This window comes from Bactrocera oleae, chromosome 4 (assembly GCF_042242935.1).
Source record: "Bactrocera oleae isolate idBacOlea1 chromosome 4, idBacOlea1, whole genome shotgun sequence".
In the NCBI taxonomy this organism is placed as follows: domain Eukaryota; kingdom Metazoa; phylum Arthropoda; class Insecta; order Diptera; family Tephritidae; genus Bactrocera; species Bactrocera oleae.
This window is the reverse complement of record NC_091538.1, coordinates 2,350,879-2,371,794: the sequence shown is the minus strand read 5'-3', so window position 1 is coordinate 2,371,794 and position 20,916 is coordinate 2,350,879. Positions and strand designations below refer to the sequence as shown.

The 20,916-nt window shown below is 36.3% G+C and overlaps 1 protein-coding gene across 1 annotated transcript in view; it reads right to left on the bottom strand.

The window, feature by feature from the left end:
- Positions 1–1,876: 1,876 nt before the first annotated feature.
- side-V (sidestep V) overlaps positions 1,877–20,916 on the bottom strand; it is a 125,341-nt gene continuing 106,301 nt past the window's right edge. The window contains exons 10-13 of the mRNA XM_036374548.2: positions 20,562–20,715; positions 19,277–20,257; positions 11,648–12,342; positions 1,877–3,621 (exon numbers count right to left, since the gene is read on the bottom strand). Coding sequence (XP_036230441.2) covers positions 2,929–3,621; positions 11,648–12,342; positions 19,277–20,257; positions 20,562–20,715 — 2,523 coding nt within the window. The 3' untranslated portion in view covers positions 1,877–2,928. The remainder of the gene's footprint in view (positions 3,622–11,647; positions 12,343–19,276; positions 20,258–20,561; positions 20,716–20,916) is intronic.

The window sequence follows — 20,916 nt, the reverse complement described above, 5'->3', positions numbered from 1 at the left end:
AAATATTTCCAATAATTTTTTTTAATTTCAAATTTTTTGCTGTAATTTTCATACAGCTGCCATACATTTTCTAACGAATTTAACTGAAACAGAATTTAGAAAATATTTATCTAGCATGCGCTTTACACATACATATAAGAGTTTGGTTGTAGTTTGAAAGTTTTCACTTGATTTCTTTACAATATTAGATATTCTTCGAGAAAAAGCACTTTATTTCAGCAAAAACAATACGTTCAGCTAAAACTGTGACAGCAATATATATAGAATTTGCATAACTAGTCAACAATCAATACGAGTTTTGTCCATAACTTTACATATTTGCCTATATATAATGTGTGTGTGTTTTTGTAATTTTTTAATATATCTTTTTGGTTTGTAGGTAGAAAAATTCATTGAGTTACAATTTTTGTGGGCGGGAGAAAGGATTATTTGATTTGTTTGTATTTCATTTAGTTGATTTTTATCAGCTTTTAGTTAAACATATACCATATATGTATGTATATATATTTTTGTTAATTTTTTAGCGTATATATTTTAAATTGCATTTAAATTTAGTTTTAAGTTTATTCACTGTGATTTTTTCCACATAAATTTTCAGCTATCGAATGTAAATGAAAAGAATTTCTCTTTAGCTACTGTTATACTATATAACATATGGACTATATAGAATGATTTTTACATACACAAAATCAAAATATTTTCTTACACTTTTTTATTGAATTTCTTCTGTTTTTAGAATGCAGCACAGTTTTTACATTACGTGTTTGTTGTTTGCTTATTTATGCACTTACTTAGTTAGTGTTTCTTTTTTTTTTTTTTTTGAATATATGCTTTAGTTGAATTTTTGTATGTATTTGTTGTAGTACATAGTATTCGCGCAAGCTTTAGTCTTTTCTGTTATTTTGTAACTTCGTTCAATGTGGCTAACTAAAGGTCTTCACCTCGATCATGCTTACTTTATATTATATTATATTGTATGTGTTGTACGCTATGTATATGAAAGACTTTATAGATATTATATACATTATATATGCTATTTATATAGCAGCAGTGGGGCGCTGAAATACTTTTGGCTGTTTTGGTCAGAGCCGAATGTTTTCAAATCTCTCATTATTCAATCGATTTTTTTGCAAGTTTGCTTTTCTTCGTGCAAACTTGTTACATTTAATGGTTTTGAAATTGGTTGAGAACTTAAGATATTCTGTAAATGTTAGCCACCACTAATACTTTGTAATTTTGCAAAATATGCTACTAACTAAAAGAGACTTTTGCAGTTTTGTTTATATACACACATATATTATTTATGGCTTTGCTTTACATTTAGCGTTAAATTCTGCTTGTAAATTGTTTGTAAGCTTCGTCATACAAAGTGATTTCGCTGCTATGTGCTCTCGCTACAGCTTATCGTTATGAAAAGAACAAAAATTCAATTTTTAAAATTAAAGAAAATAATATTAAAATATTATTTAAAAATTAAAAAATAAAAAAAATTAACTCATTTAAATTTTTGCTCAAAAACTATTAATATATTCTATTCTTCAACTAAAAAAAAAAATTAAATAAAAAAATTTATATAAATAAAATTAAAAAAAAATATTAAAAAAAGGTATAAATAAACTTTTAAAAAAATTTATATAATAAAACTTAAAAAAAAAATTTAAAAAGATTAAAAAAATTTTATAAAAATTTCAAAACTTATATAAATATTTCTCAAAAAAAAAAATCTAAATAGAAAAAATTAAAAAATTTTTGAGCAAAATATAAGAGTTAAACAAAAAAATAAAACAAAATAAAAAAGTTTAGAAATTTAAAAAAAATTATAAAATTAAAAGAAAACAACTAAATAAATAAGAAAATTGTTAAGCAAATTAACTAATAAGAATTCAATCAAGGTAAAAATTGTTGCCTACATTTTGGCGCGAAGATAAAAAACTAGTATAATACAGAGCCTACAAGAAATATCATAAACACAACTTAAGTAAACTGCAAAAGAATCACTTGAATCACTGGATCACTTTATGTACCCTTAGTCTTGGTTCTACCATATTGTGTCTTTTTTTCTAAGGTATTTAAGAAGCGAGCTTTTAACTGCGCCATCCTAGCGCAGGCATACATAACAGCGACACTGTAAGCTGTACTCAAGCTTACAAAAAATTTAAAGTGTTTTTTTTACAGACGCTTTTATGCACAGATAGATATTTATATATGATTTGCGCAAAGGTACTTGTTTTATAAATGCATTGCCCTCAGCTGTAGTTTAGTTAGTTCGATCTAAATTACAATTTATGATTTACAGTACACACATACATTCATATATCCCACTAAGTGATTCTACAATAACTTAACTACGCATTACATTTGGAAGTCTTATATATGTTTGTTCACTTTGCAAAATTCTCGCCGTTTTCTTGCATTTCTGCAGACTTTTGTACTAAAAATAAATTTAGAAACTCATTTGTGCAACCTGACAAGAAAATAATTTCTGTAAATATATAAAATTTTCTTTTTAGAAACTGTTTGCAAAATATTTTAACAGTTACTTAAGGTACTTTGTGCAAGTAGTTCATTAAAAGTTTAGAAACTGAAAATTTTTTCTGCTTCAAAAAATTGTTTCTAAGCGCACATATATTTTTTGAAAGTAAGTCAAAGTTAAATTTCACGTTCAAAACTCACCACACTTGCTTTCGCTACTTGCGCTGCGTTCGTTTTGCCACAAGTGAACCTACTTCAGCTGCCTTATTGCTAAGTATTTAAATTACAAGGAATTTACACAATGCCCACAAATCGGCACTTTCTCCAACGCTTCCGCATCTCCATATGGATACGCTCGTCTCACTAGACGATTGTGGTGCGCTCCGCGTTGCTGGTACACGTACTACTCCCACCTATGCATACAAATTGACACTTAATGTCATCTTTCGGTAATTCTCAGGAGGCCACTGTCTCATAATTGCCGCTGCCCAGCAAAGCGGACGATGAGTTGAGTAACGGCATGACGCCTGTAGTTGCCGTTGTAGTCGCTGGCATGCCCATGCTCATGCCGGCGAGTGAGAGCGCGCCGCTGCCGCCACCAGTTCCAGCGACGTTGGCGCCGTTGTGCGTGCGCGGCGATGTGAGCAGCGATTGCGTTGCAGCCAGACTAATATTCCCCGATGTCATCGATGAGGTGAGCGCTGTGGGCATGCCATTTGTCGTCATGGACGCCACCGCCGCGGCAGCTGCGGCCGCAGAGGCGTGATGCTGCAAAGCGCCCGGATGTGGCAATGTGTTACAGTGCATGCCGCTGCTGGCGTTGCTATTGAGGCTGCCACCGCCCATGCCGCCGCCACCTGAATTGCTGCCCAGGGTGCTGCTGTTCGTTTGTAGAGAGCCGTTGGATTGGCCGCTGAGCAGCGGTATGGTGCAGGTGGTGGTCGAGCCATAGGGCGAGGTGGGTGAGGTGCGCGTCTCGTAGGCGGGCAGGTAGGAGCGTCCCGGTATGCGTGTGTAGATGTTGGGTGGCGTGCGTGTGGAGAGCAGCGGCGGTGGCGCGGTGTAGACTGGGCGTTGCGCGGCGGGCGCGCGCTGTGGCGTGTTGTAGAGGCTGAAGGCGGGATTGGTGGTGAGCGAGAGTTCGCCATACTGCAATGGACAAGAGTGTAAAATATTAGCAAATAAGTTGAAGTATGAATTTGCTAATAATTTTTAAGTGCTGCTTAGTTATGCAATACTTATCGTTATATGTACCCCAAAGGGGCAAACACATGTTGCCAGTGGAAATGAGCATTTTAAATATTTAAGTGTTTTTAAAAGCAACATTTCATTTATATTATTCTAGTTTCAGCAGCAATCTATTATCATAGCGCACACTCACACTCCCTTTCACTGTTATCTTTGCATGTCAATGCACTACAACTATTTTCCACTGGTTTTCTATGCAACCCTTTTACGCTTCACTTAGCATTGGCACTTAGAGGGTATTAAAAGCAAAAGGCAATATTGCATGTTACTCATACGCCCGGTTGGACGCGCCGGTCACTCTTCATTGCCGCTCAAGCGGCTCGTAATAATAAGCTCGCATCCCTTGGGCATGCCATACATTGCCCGTGTGGAAAGAGCAATGGTGCGCAACTTGGTTGCTGTGTTGAAAACATACAACTTTTATGCTTATATAGCTTTATTAATACTGAATTATGCAAAATGACCCGAACACTACTTAACTGTTAAGTATGCTTGTGTTACCTTTGTAAGCGCATACGCACACATATGCTGTGCGCTTTTGTTCTCTGTGTTTGTTACTTGTATACATTTGCGGACGGGATACAGTTAAGTTCTATTAGGACTTAACAAACCAAATTCACACTCACTTGACATGCGAACATAAGTTGGTCAATAATGCTAATTCGCCTGGGTACAGTCGCATATGTGTGCGCGTATGAATGGAGCTCAAATGCGGCAGTTCGTATCGTGAATAATGGAAATAAATTTGCGATAAATTTAAATTGATGTTCGCCATAATTATTGCAGATAAAAATTGCTGGAACGGTGTTGCCAAATTAATGTAATTGATCAGCGTGACGAGCTGAGTCCATTTTGTCCACATATGCCCATTTATATGTATATGCGCGAGTTAGTCCCTCAGCTTGTGAGATATGCGTCTGAAATTTTGCAAACGTATTTTTTCTTCCCAAGAAGGAGCTCATTTGACGGAATCACCGATTTTGAAACACTTTAGCATATAGCTGTCATACAAACTAAACGATCGGCATCATGTGCTTGTAATTCAACTTTTTCATTTGACGGGATATCTACGCAAAATTTAGTACAGATCAATATCTAAGGCTATAATGTAATCTCCAAAAAAAAAGTGTACAGATCGGCTTACTATAGCATATAGCAGCCATATAAACTGATCGATCAAAATTCTTTTATGGAAATTTTTTTGTTTGTGAAGAGAATTTCAGCTAAATTGATAAATTATCATTACTATATGCGTGCAAAAGCCTTAGCTGATGATGAATCAAGAAAATTTCTCACCTCAAAGAATTACACTTAGTATTTGTCTAGTAATGAGGGGTAAAATAATTGTTATTGATTTTCGCTCAGCCAGTACCGAAACACACGTGCTAGTAAATGTCAACCGAGAACTTTAATTTGACGGCTGGGACGTAGACATTACAATATGAAATATTTCTTTAATCCGCATATGTCTGCACATGCATTTCATATTTACACCTCGTGTCCATCTAAGGCACAAACATGATCCACCATTTTCTAACAAGACAAACGTCTAGCAATTGCATCAACTGCCAAGTAACGTTCGGTGTGCGAGGCGTGAGCAATTGTGCGCTCAAATTTATCTAATTCACTAAATCGACGAGCGATTTACATACAAAAATATTGACGCACCTGAATAAATAACGCACACGTGCATATATTTATATACACACCAAATGGCTGCAATAACTTTAGCGAGCACACATACATACACTTGTGCTGCTTGCAAGGCCAACACCGATGAGTGAACACCTGCACGTACGCCGTGAGGGGGCAAACGTTGTCGTTTTATTTCGGTTGGCATTCATTTGACATTTGACTTCTGTTCTCTGGTATTTGCTGGCATTTCATTGTGTTGTGTTGGCTGCCATTGTTTGCGATACCGTTCGATTGCGGTGCTAACTCAAACTTGGCCGTTAGAGCAGCGCGTGGCCCAAACACAGCAGACTCTGCATGTGTGTGTGCGTGTGCTTCACCTTTATGCCTCGATAGAACGTGACAACGATTTCTTTATTGTGACTTTGCACAAAGCGCAAATGCCCGATGAAGTTGACGGTAAAAAGTTGAAAAAAAGACACATATGAGTATCGGTAAAATGAGCGCGCGAGCAAAGTCAATCGATTTCATGTCGCAGATATGGCCTTCATTGGTGTGCTTGCATAACACATACATGCATACGTTTTGTGTGCACGTGGTGGCATTAGTTGGTGGTGCAAAGTTTCAACACATAATGCCGAATTCCGTGTTACATTCGTTAAATTCCGTGTTGAAAAGTTTGCCAAAGGCAATATTTTGCATACTAAACAAAAAAAAGTTGCTCATACGCAGTGGCGCATTGTAATGTGAGAACCATGCCTACACTCAGCCACAGATATATACAAATGTATGCATTAAAAATTAGTTAAAGTTTTCTTTAGTTAAGCACTTGGAGTGAAGTGTACTTGTGCGCGGCTTTCGCGCGGTAAATGCTTGGTTCGTTTCATAAAGCGAATATAACTCGAGTAAAGTAAAGTAAAGCAAAAAACTAGCAGAACATCCTGCACTTAACTAACTTAGTGTATTGAATATGTTCAGTTAATTGTTAGAATTCCAAAAAATAAAAATAAAATTTTTTTTTCATAAATGTCACTTTCTAGCTTTTATACAACTCACATATGTGGCCTTTGTTGGCACTTTTTGCAGCTGTTTTTCTCTGCAATCGTTTGTGCAGAAAGAAAGTGTAAAACTCAGCACTTAGCACACTCTCAGTTGCGCGCACAGCAGGTTTTCACGAACAAATTGACGTACACGCTTAGAAAGAAATGCAAAAACAACCACAACAACTCGCTTCCGTAGGCAAAAAAAATAGTCTTTTGGAGTTTGGAGTTACATTAAAATCGACGTTGTGTAGCAAAAGGCAATTTATTTAACTTTGACAGAAAGTTGCTGAAAAAGTCGAGAAAACAAAGCGGTGGGAACAGCCTAAACGCTAAGCGACAAAAACTGCTAAGAACTACCTACAGCATGTGAGCAACTAAGCATAAAAGAGTGAGGCAAAAAGTGTTGGGCAAATATTTACTCAATAAAAATGTAAGAAAAACGCAACTTGAACAACAACAAGACAAATAATACTTTGTACAAACTGAATTGACAGGTGTCGCTAGATACGCAACGTTGAAGCCTGCGGAGCGGGAAATGAACTGAGTGACACAAAAGAAAAGCACGCAAATAACCGAAAACAACAGCAAAAGCAAACGTACGCAGTGTAACAACGTTGAAATCGAGAAATTCGGCATGCCCCAACAAACAAAAGACACGAAAATTTATTGAGAATAATAAGCAACTGCCGAAGGCGTGAAATATTTAGTAGCTGCACACATTGTGGAGCGCCATTTAAAGTTGTTGTTGCTTACAACAACCTCAGCTACATACACGCGGTGCGGCTTGCGAGGTTAATAAATTTATTTACCAATGAAATATTGCAAACAAACAAAATAAAAGTGTCAACTGAAAGAATTCAATTAAATTTCGGTTATAAACTCACTTTATATGCCATGTTTGTATGTGTGTTGGTGCTAGTACACGCATATAAATGTAGCGCATAGCAACAAATATATGCGTAAGTAAGCTGAAAATGAACGAGCAAGTGAATGTGTCAATGAAAGTGTGACAACTGGTTGTGTGAAGTAGATTTGTGTAGGTGCCACGCAGTTGTCATATTTTCGAGTGCTACACATTGGTGAATAATATATATAAGGCATTGTACTATCTGATCCACACATAATTAAATGTGCTGAAGTTGAAGGAAACATGTATAGAGAATGAAATATGAGAAAAATATACATTATATGGAAGTAGCAAAAGTTTAAACATAAAAATGAGTTAAAGCAGACGCGTGTTTGTTAAACCCAGAAACGAAAAATGCGAATAGTTTACGGGTGACGCATTGCGAATGAACTAGCTGCTCTTGCACACCAAAAACCATGGTATTTCAAGGATAAAGAGGTGTGTTTTTATTTCAATTTAATTTTTTTACTTTTGCATTTAAGTACAGTAATACTTGCTCTAAAATACAAGCTTAAATTGCACCGTATATATTGTAACTTGGGAAACTTTTAACTTCCAGAAATCTTTTTATTTCCTTATTTGAAATTTTTTTTTAATGTTTATTTCACTACTCTTCAAGAAGCTACACATTTGTCGCAAACACCGAGATGGCAACACTATAGCTGCTATACAAATTGACCGTTCCCAATAAACTCCTTGTATGGAAAACTTTTTGATCTGACAAAATTGCACATGAAATATTTCCTAAGACAACGGTACAATTTGTGTAGAAATTGTTCAGATCGGACCACTATAGTATATAGCTGCCATACAAACTGAATGATCAAAAGCAAGTTTTTGTATGGTAAACTTTTTTATTTGTCAAGATATCCTCAAGAAATTTGGCATGGATTCTTGTGTAAGGCAACTGTACCATCGGCATCAAAATTGTTCAGATCGAACCACTATAGCATATACTTGCTAGGCAAAGCTTTTTATGCCCTTTTATTTTTTAAGAAATGCACCTGTGAAGGGTATGTTTGCTGTATATAGCTTTGATGCGGCTGAAGTTAACGTGTTTTCTTGGTTTTTTTTTTAAGTAAAGTTAATTTCACCTATTGCAACTCCGAAGGCAAACTAACTCGAAAGTATTTTAAACACTTTAAAAAGTTTACTTATTATAACCACAAACATTTGTACAGAACTGCTTTAATTCAGTCGCCACTCACACAATCCAGCGCTCTGACAAATGAGAGAAACCTTCTAAAATAAAATCAACATATTTTCTGCCGAAAATCACAACACACAAAACTCATTAGCCCAGATATATTAAACATTGTCGCAATATGCAAACAGAATGTAATGTGTCACAAGAGCGGCACAATTGGAAACCAAAAACAAAAAAGGGTTAAATGCTTTCCTCATCTACAAGTAATAACTCTTTCCTGCCAATTTTCCAAATTAGCACAGATTCAAACATAGATTATTATAATTGCATTGTGAGACCGAATAAGGAAACGCCTGACGCTCGAGCGCCTGAGCTCGACCACAGGTACATACTTAAATACATATATATCTATGTGCTCACAGATATTTTTCGCTCATAATGTTACACACAAGCGCGTGCGGAGATTGTTAGGTCGAACACTGTGCTGGTACGACTTGGAATAACTTGCAACAAATTAACCGCAATTAAGGCACTTTAATTAAGCTTCGACAATGGGTATGAGGAATATCGACCAACAGCAGGCATAATAATATGTCTACACATACATATATAGTTATTGTACTTATGCTAGATTGTGCGGCTTATTATGAGCAAACAAAGCAAATTCTTCGAAGTGTGTCATATCTTGGCTTCGACACAAAATTACTTGAATGACAGCAACAATGAACGCTGACACACTTGCAACTACACACAAACATGCCACATACTTGTAGTTGTGTGTGTGTTGTGGCTATGTAGTTGAGAATATTGTCAACAAAATTGAACCCTGACAAATGAGTTCGCAAACACACACATATTTACACATTCTGTGTAGCAAATATTGTACAACTGTACATAGAGATACAAGCTCATACAGTTGTGTGCTCGTGTATACATATCTATGTAGTGGTTAACAGGCCATAATAATTAGTGGCACGCAAACAAAGTTGGGCGTTCTAGTTGCCAAAAATTGTTGCCTATCTTCAAGGCGCACATGCATTCATACACTGCGCTATCAATACCCGATGCGATAAATGCATGTGCGAGTGAAGCTTTGTTTTACGCTGGCATGCATATACACACATACATATGTACGGTTATTTATTATGCGCGAGTGTCTGGTGTGCTGACCACTTTGCTGCGCTCGCGTGATTGTCATATTTTCGCAGCACTTTGCCGTTTTCTCTGCCGCTAACTGAAAAAGAGTATCGCCTATCCGCTTTCGCTGCCTCTCAACCACCGCTGCAACGCTTTCCTGCGCTTTGCTATTTTGTCTTGACTCACGCATGTGTGTGCAGCTGCTGAGTGGGGCACATGTTAGGCGTTCAAGCACGCACTTCCGCCATAGAACACAATGAGTTTCCAGCAACAATGACGTAGTAACATTGTTAAAGACAGCAATAGCAGCAATAACAACAATGCGTATGTGTTGTGACCTCGCTGCATGGACTTTTGCGCTTTTTGACACGCGCTTGTAAGTGGAGAGCGTTCACTTCCGCTTTGATATGCTTTTATACTGCCGAAGACAAGTCACCAATTAAGTGTTATCAATATACAATAACAACAAAACTGATATAATGAATAGGTAGCATACTTTTCAGCGCCAGATTTTTGTATAAACACAGGGTGTTGTTATTTATTATTATACAACTCTACATACATGTATTCCATATATATGTATATATGGTATAAACAGCATTTCATTGCAAAACGACTACATCGAAGTTGTCATTAAATAACGCAAATATAACGAAAGCAGTGCTCAAAAAACTACGCAAGTTACAAAAGGAAACAGGCTGTCAATCAGAAAATGATGACAGCGCGACTCAACCAAAGAAAATAAATTGCAACAATAAGCCATTTAAGCCTGAATATAATGTTTATGACATTTTCTCTATAGAAGAAGAGTATAAAATGAAATAAACTTGCCAATATGACAGAAATACTTATATATAAACTGGCCTATGTACCAGCTACATATTCATATGGGGCTGTGGCATTGCTGTCAGCGGCTTCTCGAAACTTGCTGGGTATAGAAACTGTCGACGACGTTGACAATGATGCTGACAACGGCAAATTGTTTCGCACAGTTGTCTGTTGTATCAAATTGTAACAGTTGTGAAACAACAAGAGCACTCAAACTGAGCGAAGAATTCATTTGTGTGGTTGTGATATGTAAAAACACTTTCATAATAAATTCTTATAAGTGCAAAGAAAGCAGTTAGTGGCGGATTTAATTTGCAAGATTACTTGGTATATTAATATTAATAGGTGTTAGGATGAAATATCGAGCGAACCAACATTTTTTCGAAATCATTTTGTAACAGCAAGTAATGAGAGCCAGGCGAATAAATATTTCGCTAAGAAGTTGAAATATACAATAATATTAGCTAAAAATTTAATACTTCTAAAGAAATTATTATTGAATAAGTTCACCTTATATAGTAAAGGAATTAAATTTGACCTACAAAAGCTATTTAATCATCAATGTAAATACATAACCTTTTCCGAACATTTTCATATCTTATACTCTCCTCAATACTACTACACGCTTTTAGCCTATTACAAACCGTTACACTACTGCTTTTTTATATATGTCGGTTAGCGCCAAAGTGCACCGAAACTTTGTCAGAACTTTTTCCTTGCAACTCCCTAAGTGGCCTGGCTTTTTTCTGGGTCACTCAGAAGATTGTTAAATAAGATTAGACAACAACGCCTTTCACATACTTAAAGGCGCTAAAGTGTTACCGAAAAGTTACTTTCTTAGACAAACTTGTTTATTGTATAAGCGTCGAAACTTTTTGCTCGGCTACGCCAAAAGCTGCTGTAGTGCGAGTGTTTTCACAAAAATTGTTGACAACAAAACTAATTAGCTTAGGCATCGAGAGCAAACTATGGATCATATGAGTAAGGCACAAAGTCCTATCAGATTAGAGCGAAGACGGCGTCCTTTAGACTAAAGGCAGACATACTTGCGTGCGCTTAGCTGTATGTGGCAAGGTCATGCTAAAATGCTGAATAAGCATGACAGACAGCTTGTTAACTGATTTCTTGTGTGTGCCTAATTGAACAGTATTTATTAAGCAATCCCCTATACTTTTCCCTACAGCTATTTATATATGTGTATTATTTATATTCAAAGAATTATTTAGCACTCACCTGTTTGCCAAATGTGGGCGACAGCGAAGGCGGTGGCGGCGACGCCGTATTAATGCGCGTCGGTGGCGTGTAAAGTATGCGCTGCGACTCAATGTTCAGCCGATCGAACGCCTTTTCCTCCAAGTGAAATTCATCCTCGCTGTTTGTCTCCTGCGGCACAACATCGGGATTTTTGTCCTCCAAGCTCGAATGACTGCCCATGTTACGCGATAGCGGCTCGGCGCTGCCCTTGTCCGCCTCCGTGGTAGTGGTATCGCCATTCGGACGTCGCGTCGCCTTCGGACGTACACGTAGAAAAATCACAATGCAGATAGCGATCAATACGACTGTGGCGACAATGCCCAGCAAGGCGCCGAGCAGTGGTGTCAGCTGCACCAACACAGCGGTGGATGAGGCGGTGCGAAGCAGCGGTGCGGAGAGTGTACGCCCGCGCACGCGAAATGACACTTTGCTCGGTCCTTGCGCGTTCACGGCCGTTACGCGTATCACGAAGACCGAATCGCTTGGCAGCCGCTTGACGGTGAACTCGGCGTACTTGTAGGAAGTGTTGTAGAGTATTTGATTGGTGAGTTCGTCCTTGATTTGCACGTGAAAGTGCTGCGGTATGCCACCGTCATAGCCGGCGATGCACTGAATTTGTATGGAGTTGGCGGTGGCATTGTAGGCCGTGCAGTTCTTCACCGGATCGGGAAAGTCTGTGCAGAGAAAGAAACAAAATTTTCAGTAAAAATTTAAAATCAGTTTAAAGTAATGTCATTGAAATAAGTAATGTGGCGCATTTAATAGCACTTTGCGAATCGCTGCCGCACTTCAGTTATGACCTTGATTTATTTTTATATAGTTCATAGCTCATAGAACGCAAACAAAAGCAGGCTGTCAGCACTTGTCACAACTAAATCATATAGAGGCCTACACCCAAATAGTTTGCGCCCCCAAATTTATGCCACACAAACGCCCACGCCGTTTAGGTTAAGGCGCACTTGAGCCGCGTTTCTTGGCTGTGCTGTTGGCAACGCTGCTCAGCCTTTTAGGGTCAATAGTGCACTTGAGGGTGGCACAGAAAGGACCCACGAGTATTGGGACTCCCCAAAGCACCTGCACGCTACATAGCGGTTAGATACGTAGTTGATATGTGTGGGAAGGTGGCGCATGGGGAGTGTGGCGTAAGGGGCGTGCTTCGCGCTGTACAATTGTGGTTTATTGTAGTTTAGTTGTTTACTCATTTCTTGCACATTTTTCCTATGCGCTCTTAGCAGTGCAGGCGCTTGCAAAGCATAAGCAAAAGCAAAAGGTAGTCATGCAGAAAAAGCAGCGGAAAGAGAATGTTGTATGTGTATGTATGCGTTGGCTAGTAAAACAAGAGCTTACAAGTGTATAAACAAGCAGTAAAATTGAATCAGCAACAAACTAAACAAGCAGCAAAGAGGCCGTACTTTTACGCACATACAAACGCTAGCATAGAGAAAGTAGAATGCATGCGTAAAGTAGAAGACCCAGCAGGAAAAATCTTAGTGCGGAAATGACTTTATAATTCAGAAGTAATTTCAGAGTCTAAATTATTAGACACTCAAGAGACTTGACAAGTTGCAGATTGTAACAAGTTTACATGAGCTCAAAAGTTTTTATTTTCGTGCTTGATTTTAACGCAGTGACCAAAACATATAATATTCAAATCGCGTTCAACACGAACAATTTTGGTCAACATTATAGCCAACAGCTACCACACGAGATTTTATTTTTAAAAAATTTAATATATAGTATTTTTTATGAATAAATTATTTTTGGAGGGTTGCTAAAAGGTTAAACTCTGACAAAGAATTATTTGCAGAATAATGGCAAGCTCATACCCTCATTAAAATATTGTAAAAATCCACAGAAAAGAAGCAATTATATTGCATCCTATAAGTATGCTACACTTTTCTAATTCTTTTGAATTTTGACATTTAATTTTGTCCAAAGTTCAAAGGAATTCATGAAAAAATTTTACGAAAGTGAACCTTACTAAAACTGTCTGTATGGGTTGTACAGAAGAGGACAAAGCGGTATTAAGAAAAGTCGAAATTGCAGCCGAAAAAGGCACTCTAATTAAGAGCCAGTTCAAATAGGCTACGCGTAGAAGAACTACAAGCTCTTATAGCAACTTATGTAAGACAAAAATATGCTTGTGATTAGTAGAAGAACCATCACTAGTTCGATTTGAAAAGTTTTAAAACCAGACCAGCTCTCTTTCTCTGTGCTTAGGCGTACAAGAAAATATACATACGAGTATATGCTTACCCATACATATATAAATTACAGTAGGTAAACCAACCAGGGTTTATATTTTACTGTTGCTCTTTCTCTTATGCGCACATTTTGCGGTTGGGGTTTCATGTGTGTGGTTGTAAATCTTGCTGTAGAGTCCTTTTTGCTAGACAAATATCTTTTCAAACACACACGCACCCATACTAGTGTGTATGTGTGTATGTGTGTGCTAAAACAATGCAACACAAAGTTTTTATTACAAAGTGTACTTCTTTCTTACTTTTCCCCTATCCAAGCATGCTGCCGCCAACGCACAACGCCACCACCAAGCCAGCACTTGTGGTAACTTGAGTTGTTAGTCTTAATTATCAAGGGTTGCTTGAGTTGCGCGCTGCTCGGTTACTTTGGTTTCACTTTTATATTTAACAACACCTCGGCTATAATCTTACGCACATATTGTTTATTTATATTTGTGTTCGGTAGTGCTTTTGTGTGGGTGCACAGCATAAACGAAACTAAAAATGCGGCAGTAGTGGCGGCCTACACTTCAATGGTTCAAGCAGCACAAGTCTATTATACCTACATATATGGAAGGGTGAAAAAGCCTGGCAAAAGAGCTTTTGCGAAAGCGGGTCAAAATGTGATCAATTAATTGATGAAAGCTTATCTGAGAGTTGAAAGTGTATAGATAAGAGATGGCTTTTAATAAAGAAAAGTGGCACGATGTTTTCATTTTTAAAATTTTTATGAAGACTTTTCTAAGTGGTTTCGTAATAAATTTTATGCTGAGTACAACTGGCTTGGCAAATAAGCATTTTTTGTTACTAATTATGCTGATATAAGCATGTTTACAGTTGTACATAAGAAAAGATAAAACGTGGGAGTTGGGCGGATTTTCAGCAGAGCTCTACAAAGATAGTTGGCAAGCGTGCTGAGTGATATTGATTGCCATTATCAGTTATTTCAGCACGCACTGAAATCTTTGCACCAGCCTGCTATTTGATTTTATACTCGTATTATCTATGCTCACTTTGATTTCTTGGCAAGCCTTTATTGGCTTCATTTTCTGATGAATTTTCGAAATTCATCATTTAAAATTCGTTTTCGTTTACCGTAAGAGGCATTTTGTCAAGCATCCGGCCGTTTAGATATTTGCAAAATACAAATTGTTATACTCACAAATGATTTATCTGTTGAAATCACTTAATCGGAGATTTATGGGCATTGCCAAATTGTGGTCAGCACTGCAATAGCATAAAACGAAAATTGCACTTGACAATTAAATGACATTCATTATTCGAACTCGAATGCATGAAGGCTGGAATTGGCGAGGAAATCAGAGGAGAAAAACGAAAGAAATGAAATAAACTACCGAGTAGTTGCAGGCAAGGTGAGCAACAACTAAATACTTGTACAGCAATGTGGACATTTCTATTTATGTGAACATGTAGAGTAAGCTATACACAAATTAGAAATACAATAACAACAAATAGTTGGCCGTAAAAGGTTAGTTTTCAAATCGCTTGCCGATCATTTCGCCTCTGTCAGGCAGTTGACCCTCACCTCCACACCGAAATGTGTGGCGGCGGTTGAGCGGCAAGGACAATGACAATGCCAAGCGACAATCGCACCGATACACATACACACACACACAACCAAGTGCTGTGGTGGGCGAAATGCTCATATTGTGAAAATGACAGTAAAAACTGTGAATTTTCCATTGTAAATATGCAAAATGCAAACAATTCACAGACAATTGCTGCAAGCGCTGGCAATGCCAGATACACACACATGCAAATAGTTACAGCGGTATGTGCGGAGATATATCAGTGTATGTTCTATTACAATTATTTGGTAAATTTTCATAAAAAAAACGAGTCGTTGCAGTGACCCTTGTGTACCCTGGCGGTTGCGAGTCGGATATACACGCTACTGACAAAAAGCACATGTAAATCTGAGGCGGCATGTGGTGAGTTGTAGTGTGGTGAAATGCTGTTGGTGGTAAGTAAGTATGCATGCCATGGTAGGGATAAATGTCATAAGTGCAAGCAGAATATATGTAGCTATAATTCATAGTTTTTTTTTATTGTGTGAGGTAAAATTATTTTAAAGAATTTAGGAAAGTGGTTTTATAGCAACTTATTGCTCGCCGTGTATCTCTATTTGTGATTTGTCTGCGATTAATTCCGCATACTGGTAAAACCAGCAAGCACACTTAAAATGTTGGAAGTGCCCGAAAAAGCATATGACAGTAGAAATAAAGTGGTAAATGAAAGTATTTAAGAAGCCGAAATGTTCGTAAAAAGCATCTCAAGTTGGTGTAATGTTAAAATATTTATTCGGTGGTATATTAAAATTCGACTAAATAAAAAAAAAATGCATTTCATATTTGTAAATATGTGAATGATCGCAATTAAAATTCAAAAGTTAAATCAAACTATTTTATTCTATATAAAAATGATATCTATAAAAACTGTGAAAGGAAAAATCAAAACATTTTTGATGAATTTGACAACGCAAAGTAATGAAAATCCAAATACACTCGTGCAAGTGTGTGAATAATTAAACCTGGTAATAATAGCTTGGAATTTTTGAGGGGCTTTTAATTTTTGGTGAAAAAATGTTTCCAATTAGTTTTGGCGCCATCGAATGTAAAAAAAAAAATCAGCAAATGAACATCACAGAAAACAAACATTGGGCGAAAAACGCTCTTTGTTTAAATAAAAAAAAAATTATGCAATGAGCACTATTTTCCTTTAATAAAAACCTTGAATTCAGCGAAAAAAAAAGAAAATAAAGTTTTTCAAATTACATGCTTTTTGAAATCGTGTAAATATGTAGATATAAGCATGTGTTTACAAGTACGCACACGCCGAAACATGACTTAAAATATAAAAAAAATGTATGATTTACCTAGTAAATCAAGTGAAATTCTTCAACAATTTCTCTTTTAATTAACGCTAAACCAACACAGAAAACTTTTTTCCATTTCCCACACACACACTTGCAATGTGTGCGCTGTTTACACGCTGGTTGTGTGTTAGTTACAGACAATTAGCTCAATTACATATATTTATATATATACTTGTATGTGTAGTAGTATGCTTTCCCAGCAATCACATTATTAATAAACTACGCGTGTGTTAAAGAAAATCACTTAACGAAACTTTTCGACAGAAATAAATTTTTATAAAAGTTTGAAAAAACATATACACACATTTCGAAACTTTCAGCACTTTCAACTATTCACAGTTAATTATAGATAATTTCAAAGAAATTAAGAAAACTTTATTTAAAAAAATTACTTAATTAGATTAAAAAAATATATATTCCTCAACTATTTAGAAATAAAAAATAAATAAAAAAATATAAAAATTATTATATTTTATACAAAAACATTATTTAATTTTCCCAAAAAAAATTGTTCTTCAACTACTTATAAACAAAAGAAAAACAATAATTAGTTTTTTAAAATTATCAAAATGAAAAAATTATTGAATTTTTATAAAAAACTTTAACTACTTATAAATAAAAACAAATAAATCATTATTTTATTTTGATTCAAAAAAATTATTTAATTCAATAAAAGGTATATTCTTCAATTAATTATAAAAAAAAATCACTGATTATTTCATTTCGATAAAAAAAAATTATTTAATTTGATAAATAAATATATTCCTACACTAATTATTAATAAAAAAATCAATAATTATTTAATTTTGATAAAAAAAAAATTTTACAATTTTTTTAAAAATATTTATTGTTCAACACTAATCAAAAAAAAATAAACAATAATTTATCTATCAAAATCAAAAAATTGTTGCATTTTGATTAAAAATGTTTAACTACTTATAAATAAAAATAAATCAATAATTATTTCATTTTGATAAAAAAATACTTAATTTAACTAAAAAAAAAATTAATTAATTTTGATAAAATATTATTTAATTTTGATAAAATTATTTGATTTTGATAAAATTATTTAATTTTGATAAAATTATTTAATTTTGATAAAAACACACTGAATAAAAAAAAATTATTTAATTATTATAAAACAAAATTTTCTTCAATACCTATAAAAAAATAAACCATAATTTTTTCGTGTTGATACAAAATTATTTAATATTTATAAAAATACATATTTTTCAAGTTATAATGAAAAACTATATATATTTAAAAAAGCAATAACTATTTCATTTTGAAAATATTTTTTTTAGTTACTTATAAATAAAAATATACAAATTGTATAATTTTGTAAAAAAAAAGGAATATTCTTCAACTCCTTGAAAATATGCAAACATTGAAGGTAAATAAATAGGCGCACACGCAGCGACAATGCCACTTTATAACACCGCCCTTCACATACACACATGCACATACATATGTAAATAAAGACACCCACACACACATGCACTGCTCTAATGAAGGATATACAAGTGCATATTAAGTGCCTCGGCAGCTTTGCTTTTGCCATTGAAGAAGACATGAGTGCGCGATTTTTTATTTTAATTTTATTTTTGCTGAACACACGCACATTTTAAGTATATAGTATATATATATGCAAATGTATATACTGCTGCGTGCACCATGGTTTTTTTTTTGTCAACGTTGACCTTTTGACATTAATTAATTTGTGCAAAAAACGCTGGCATGGCACAAGTGCGCACAGCGCCGTTGCTTTTCGATTGTGGTAATGGCAAAATTTTAATTGAATTTTTTAGTGCTGTGGCTTGAGTGACTCGAAAAGGTGCTCAAAAATGCAAATGAAAAAAGGTAGGCGAGCGTCAGCGATACTGTATGTGTGTGTGATTTGCGAAAACAATATAAAATGACTAATTTCAGATAAAGTAGCTGAAATAAAATACATAAAGACATGACGACACAAATTAATTTTCGAAAATAAAACTAAATTGTTAATGAAAATTAATTGAGAAATTATTTTGTAAAAGAAAGATAAATTTAGTAAGGACATGTCTCGAATTGCTTCAAATAAGTTCGACGGCTTCCTCCGAGATTTATGTTTACAGGTTGTGATGTTTTATATAATCAATCGTCGAGGTTACAGCAGATTTTAAAAAAGAAGTCACAAAACCAAATTGGGCCTTTTTGAACACATACGAGTATATCACGCGACTGCATACTAAATTTATACTTTACGTACACACATACGAAATTCCATTAAAAATGCAGTTAAATCGATAAACTGTCGAAATAACTGGGTATGCACTTCATAACCGTATGCAAACTACTACGGAGACTTACGAAATATTACCACAGCACAACAAACCGAATTCCGCAGCGATTCACAGAGCGGCACGTTATAAAAATACACCCCCACCTGCTTGCAATCTACCGTTAAAATATTGGCAATCGTTGCACACTCACCTGCCGGCTGTATGTGATACCAACAGGGCTCGCTTTGGCCCATAGCATTGCTGGCCACGCACGAGATTGCACCGAAACTATCGTACGAATCTATGTGGTAGCTGTAGACGTTGTTTAGCGGTGGCGCCGGTGGTGGTTGAGTGGTCATCGACACACCGGCCATTGGACGATGATGTTGTTTTTTGTGTAGCGCTGCCGTTAGCCGTTTGCGTTCGGCCAACTGAAATTGATTGCCATGCGGGAGCATGTCATGAGCGCCGCCACCCACCAGCCCACCACCGATGCCGCCAGCCATGCGGCCCTGCTGTGGATGTTGGTGCGCCGAAAATTGCTGTTGTTGTTGTTGTTGGTGTGTGTGCTGTACATGTTGCGGCTGCAGCAATTGTTGCTGTTGTTGTTGTCGGTTATCCAAATGATTTTTATAAATCATATTCGAATAAACCATTTGGGTATGCGGCGCGCTTGCGACCAAATCGTCGACCAGCTCCTCATCCGCGTTGTCGTTGTTGTCATTTTCATTGTTGTTGCTGTTACTGTTTTCAACAAATTCACCATCATCGTACTCATCGACATATTGGTGGGGCGGCATTTGCTGTTCGTCGACATCTTCGAAACGAATGTTGGACCAAGCGCTTCCGCCGCCGTTGCCGCTGCCCAATACACTGGCGGCCGCCGCAACACGTCCATGCCGGCCGAGCAGAAATTTTTGCGCATGACCATGCTTCCGCTTGCTACGCTGATAATATCCGCCGGATGTGTGCCCTCCAGCTGCACCAACATCCGGATACTGCAGTAGCGGCATAGCGGCCGAGGCCGTCGCCATCGTTGCGGGCAATTCGATGAGCCTCTCTAGTGAATTGTTGAAATGCCATCTGTAATTTAGATTATCAAGTGGATTCGAGTCCACTTGACACGTAATGTTGATGGTCTGTTTGAGGGCGGCGCGTATGGTTGTCGACTCGGCTTTGCATACGGGCGGATCTGCGGGCGAAATACATAAGAGATGATTAGATCGTTGGATGAATTGCGTTTCGCTTGCGGCATAATTTTAAATATTTGCATACAAGTCACGTGCCTAATTGATTGTAATGACTAGCTTCGAGGCATAGACGGTTGTAAAATACAAAATAATGAGAGATGAAGTACATAAACAGGGATTAAGGCCCAGTTATGTGGATTTTTAGTTGCACAAGTACAACACAAACACATACTCGAGTAGGTCAATTATTTTAAAATGGGCGTATAAGGACTTGCTAACATATGCCTAGCATTTGCGCTCACTTACATTTCACATCCAAATATACTTCATTGCTGGACACACTCCCTTGTATATTAGTGGCACGACAGAAGTACTGGCCGTGTGATATTTTCGAAATTCCTTGCAGCACGAGCGTCTGATTGGAGATGATAACGCCGCGGGAAAGATGCAGCTGTTTGTCCTGGAAATATATGAAAATAAACATAGTTTAATGCAAATGATATATTATGAATACAAGTATAACACTCTAATTTAATAAAGTGAGATGTAATCCTATAAAATAATACATTTTTACATACATCAATAGTAGGGTGAAGCGAAAAAAAAAATTTTCTTTTTGGCTTAGTCTGAGTGTAAAATCGGTAGATTATAAAAACAAGAA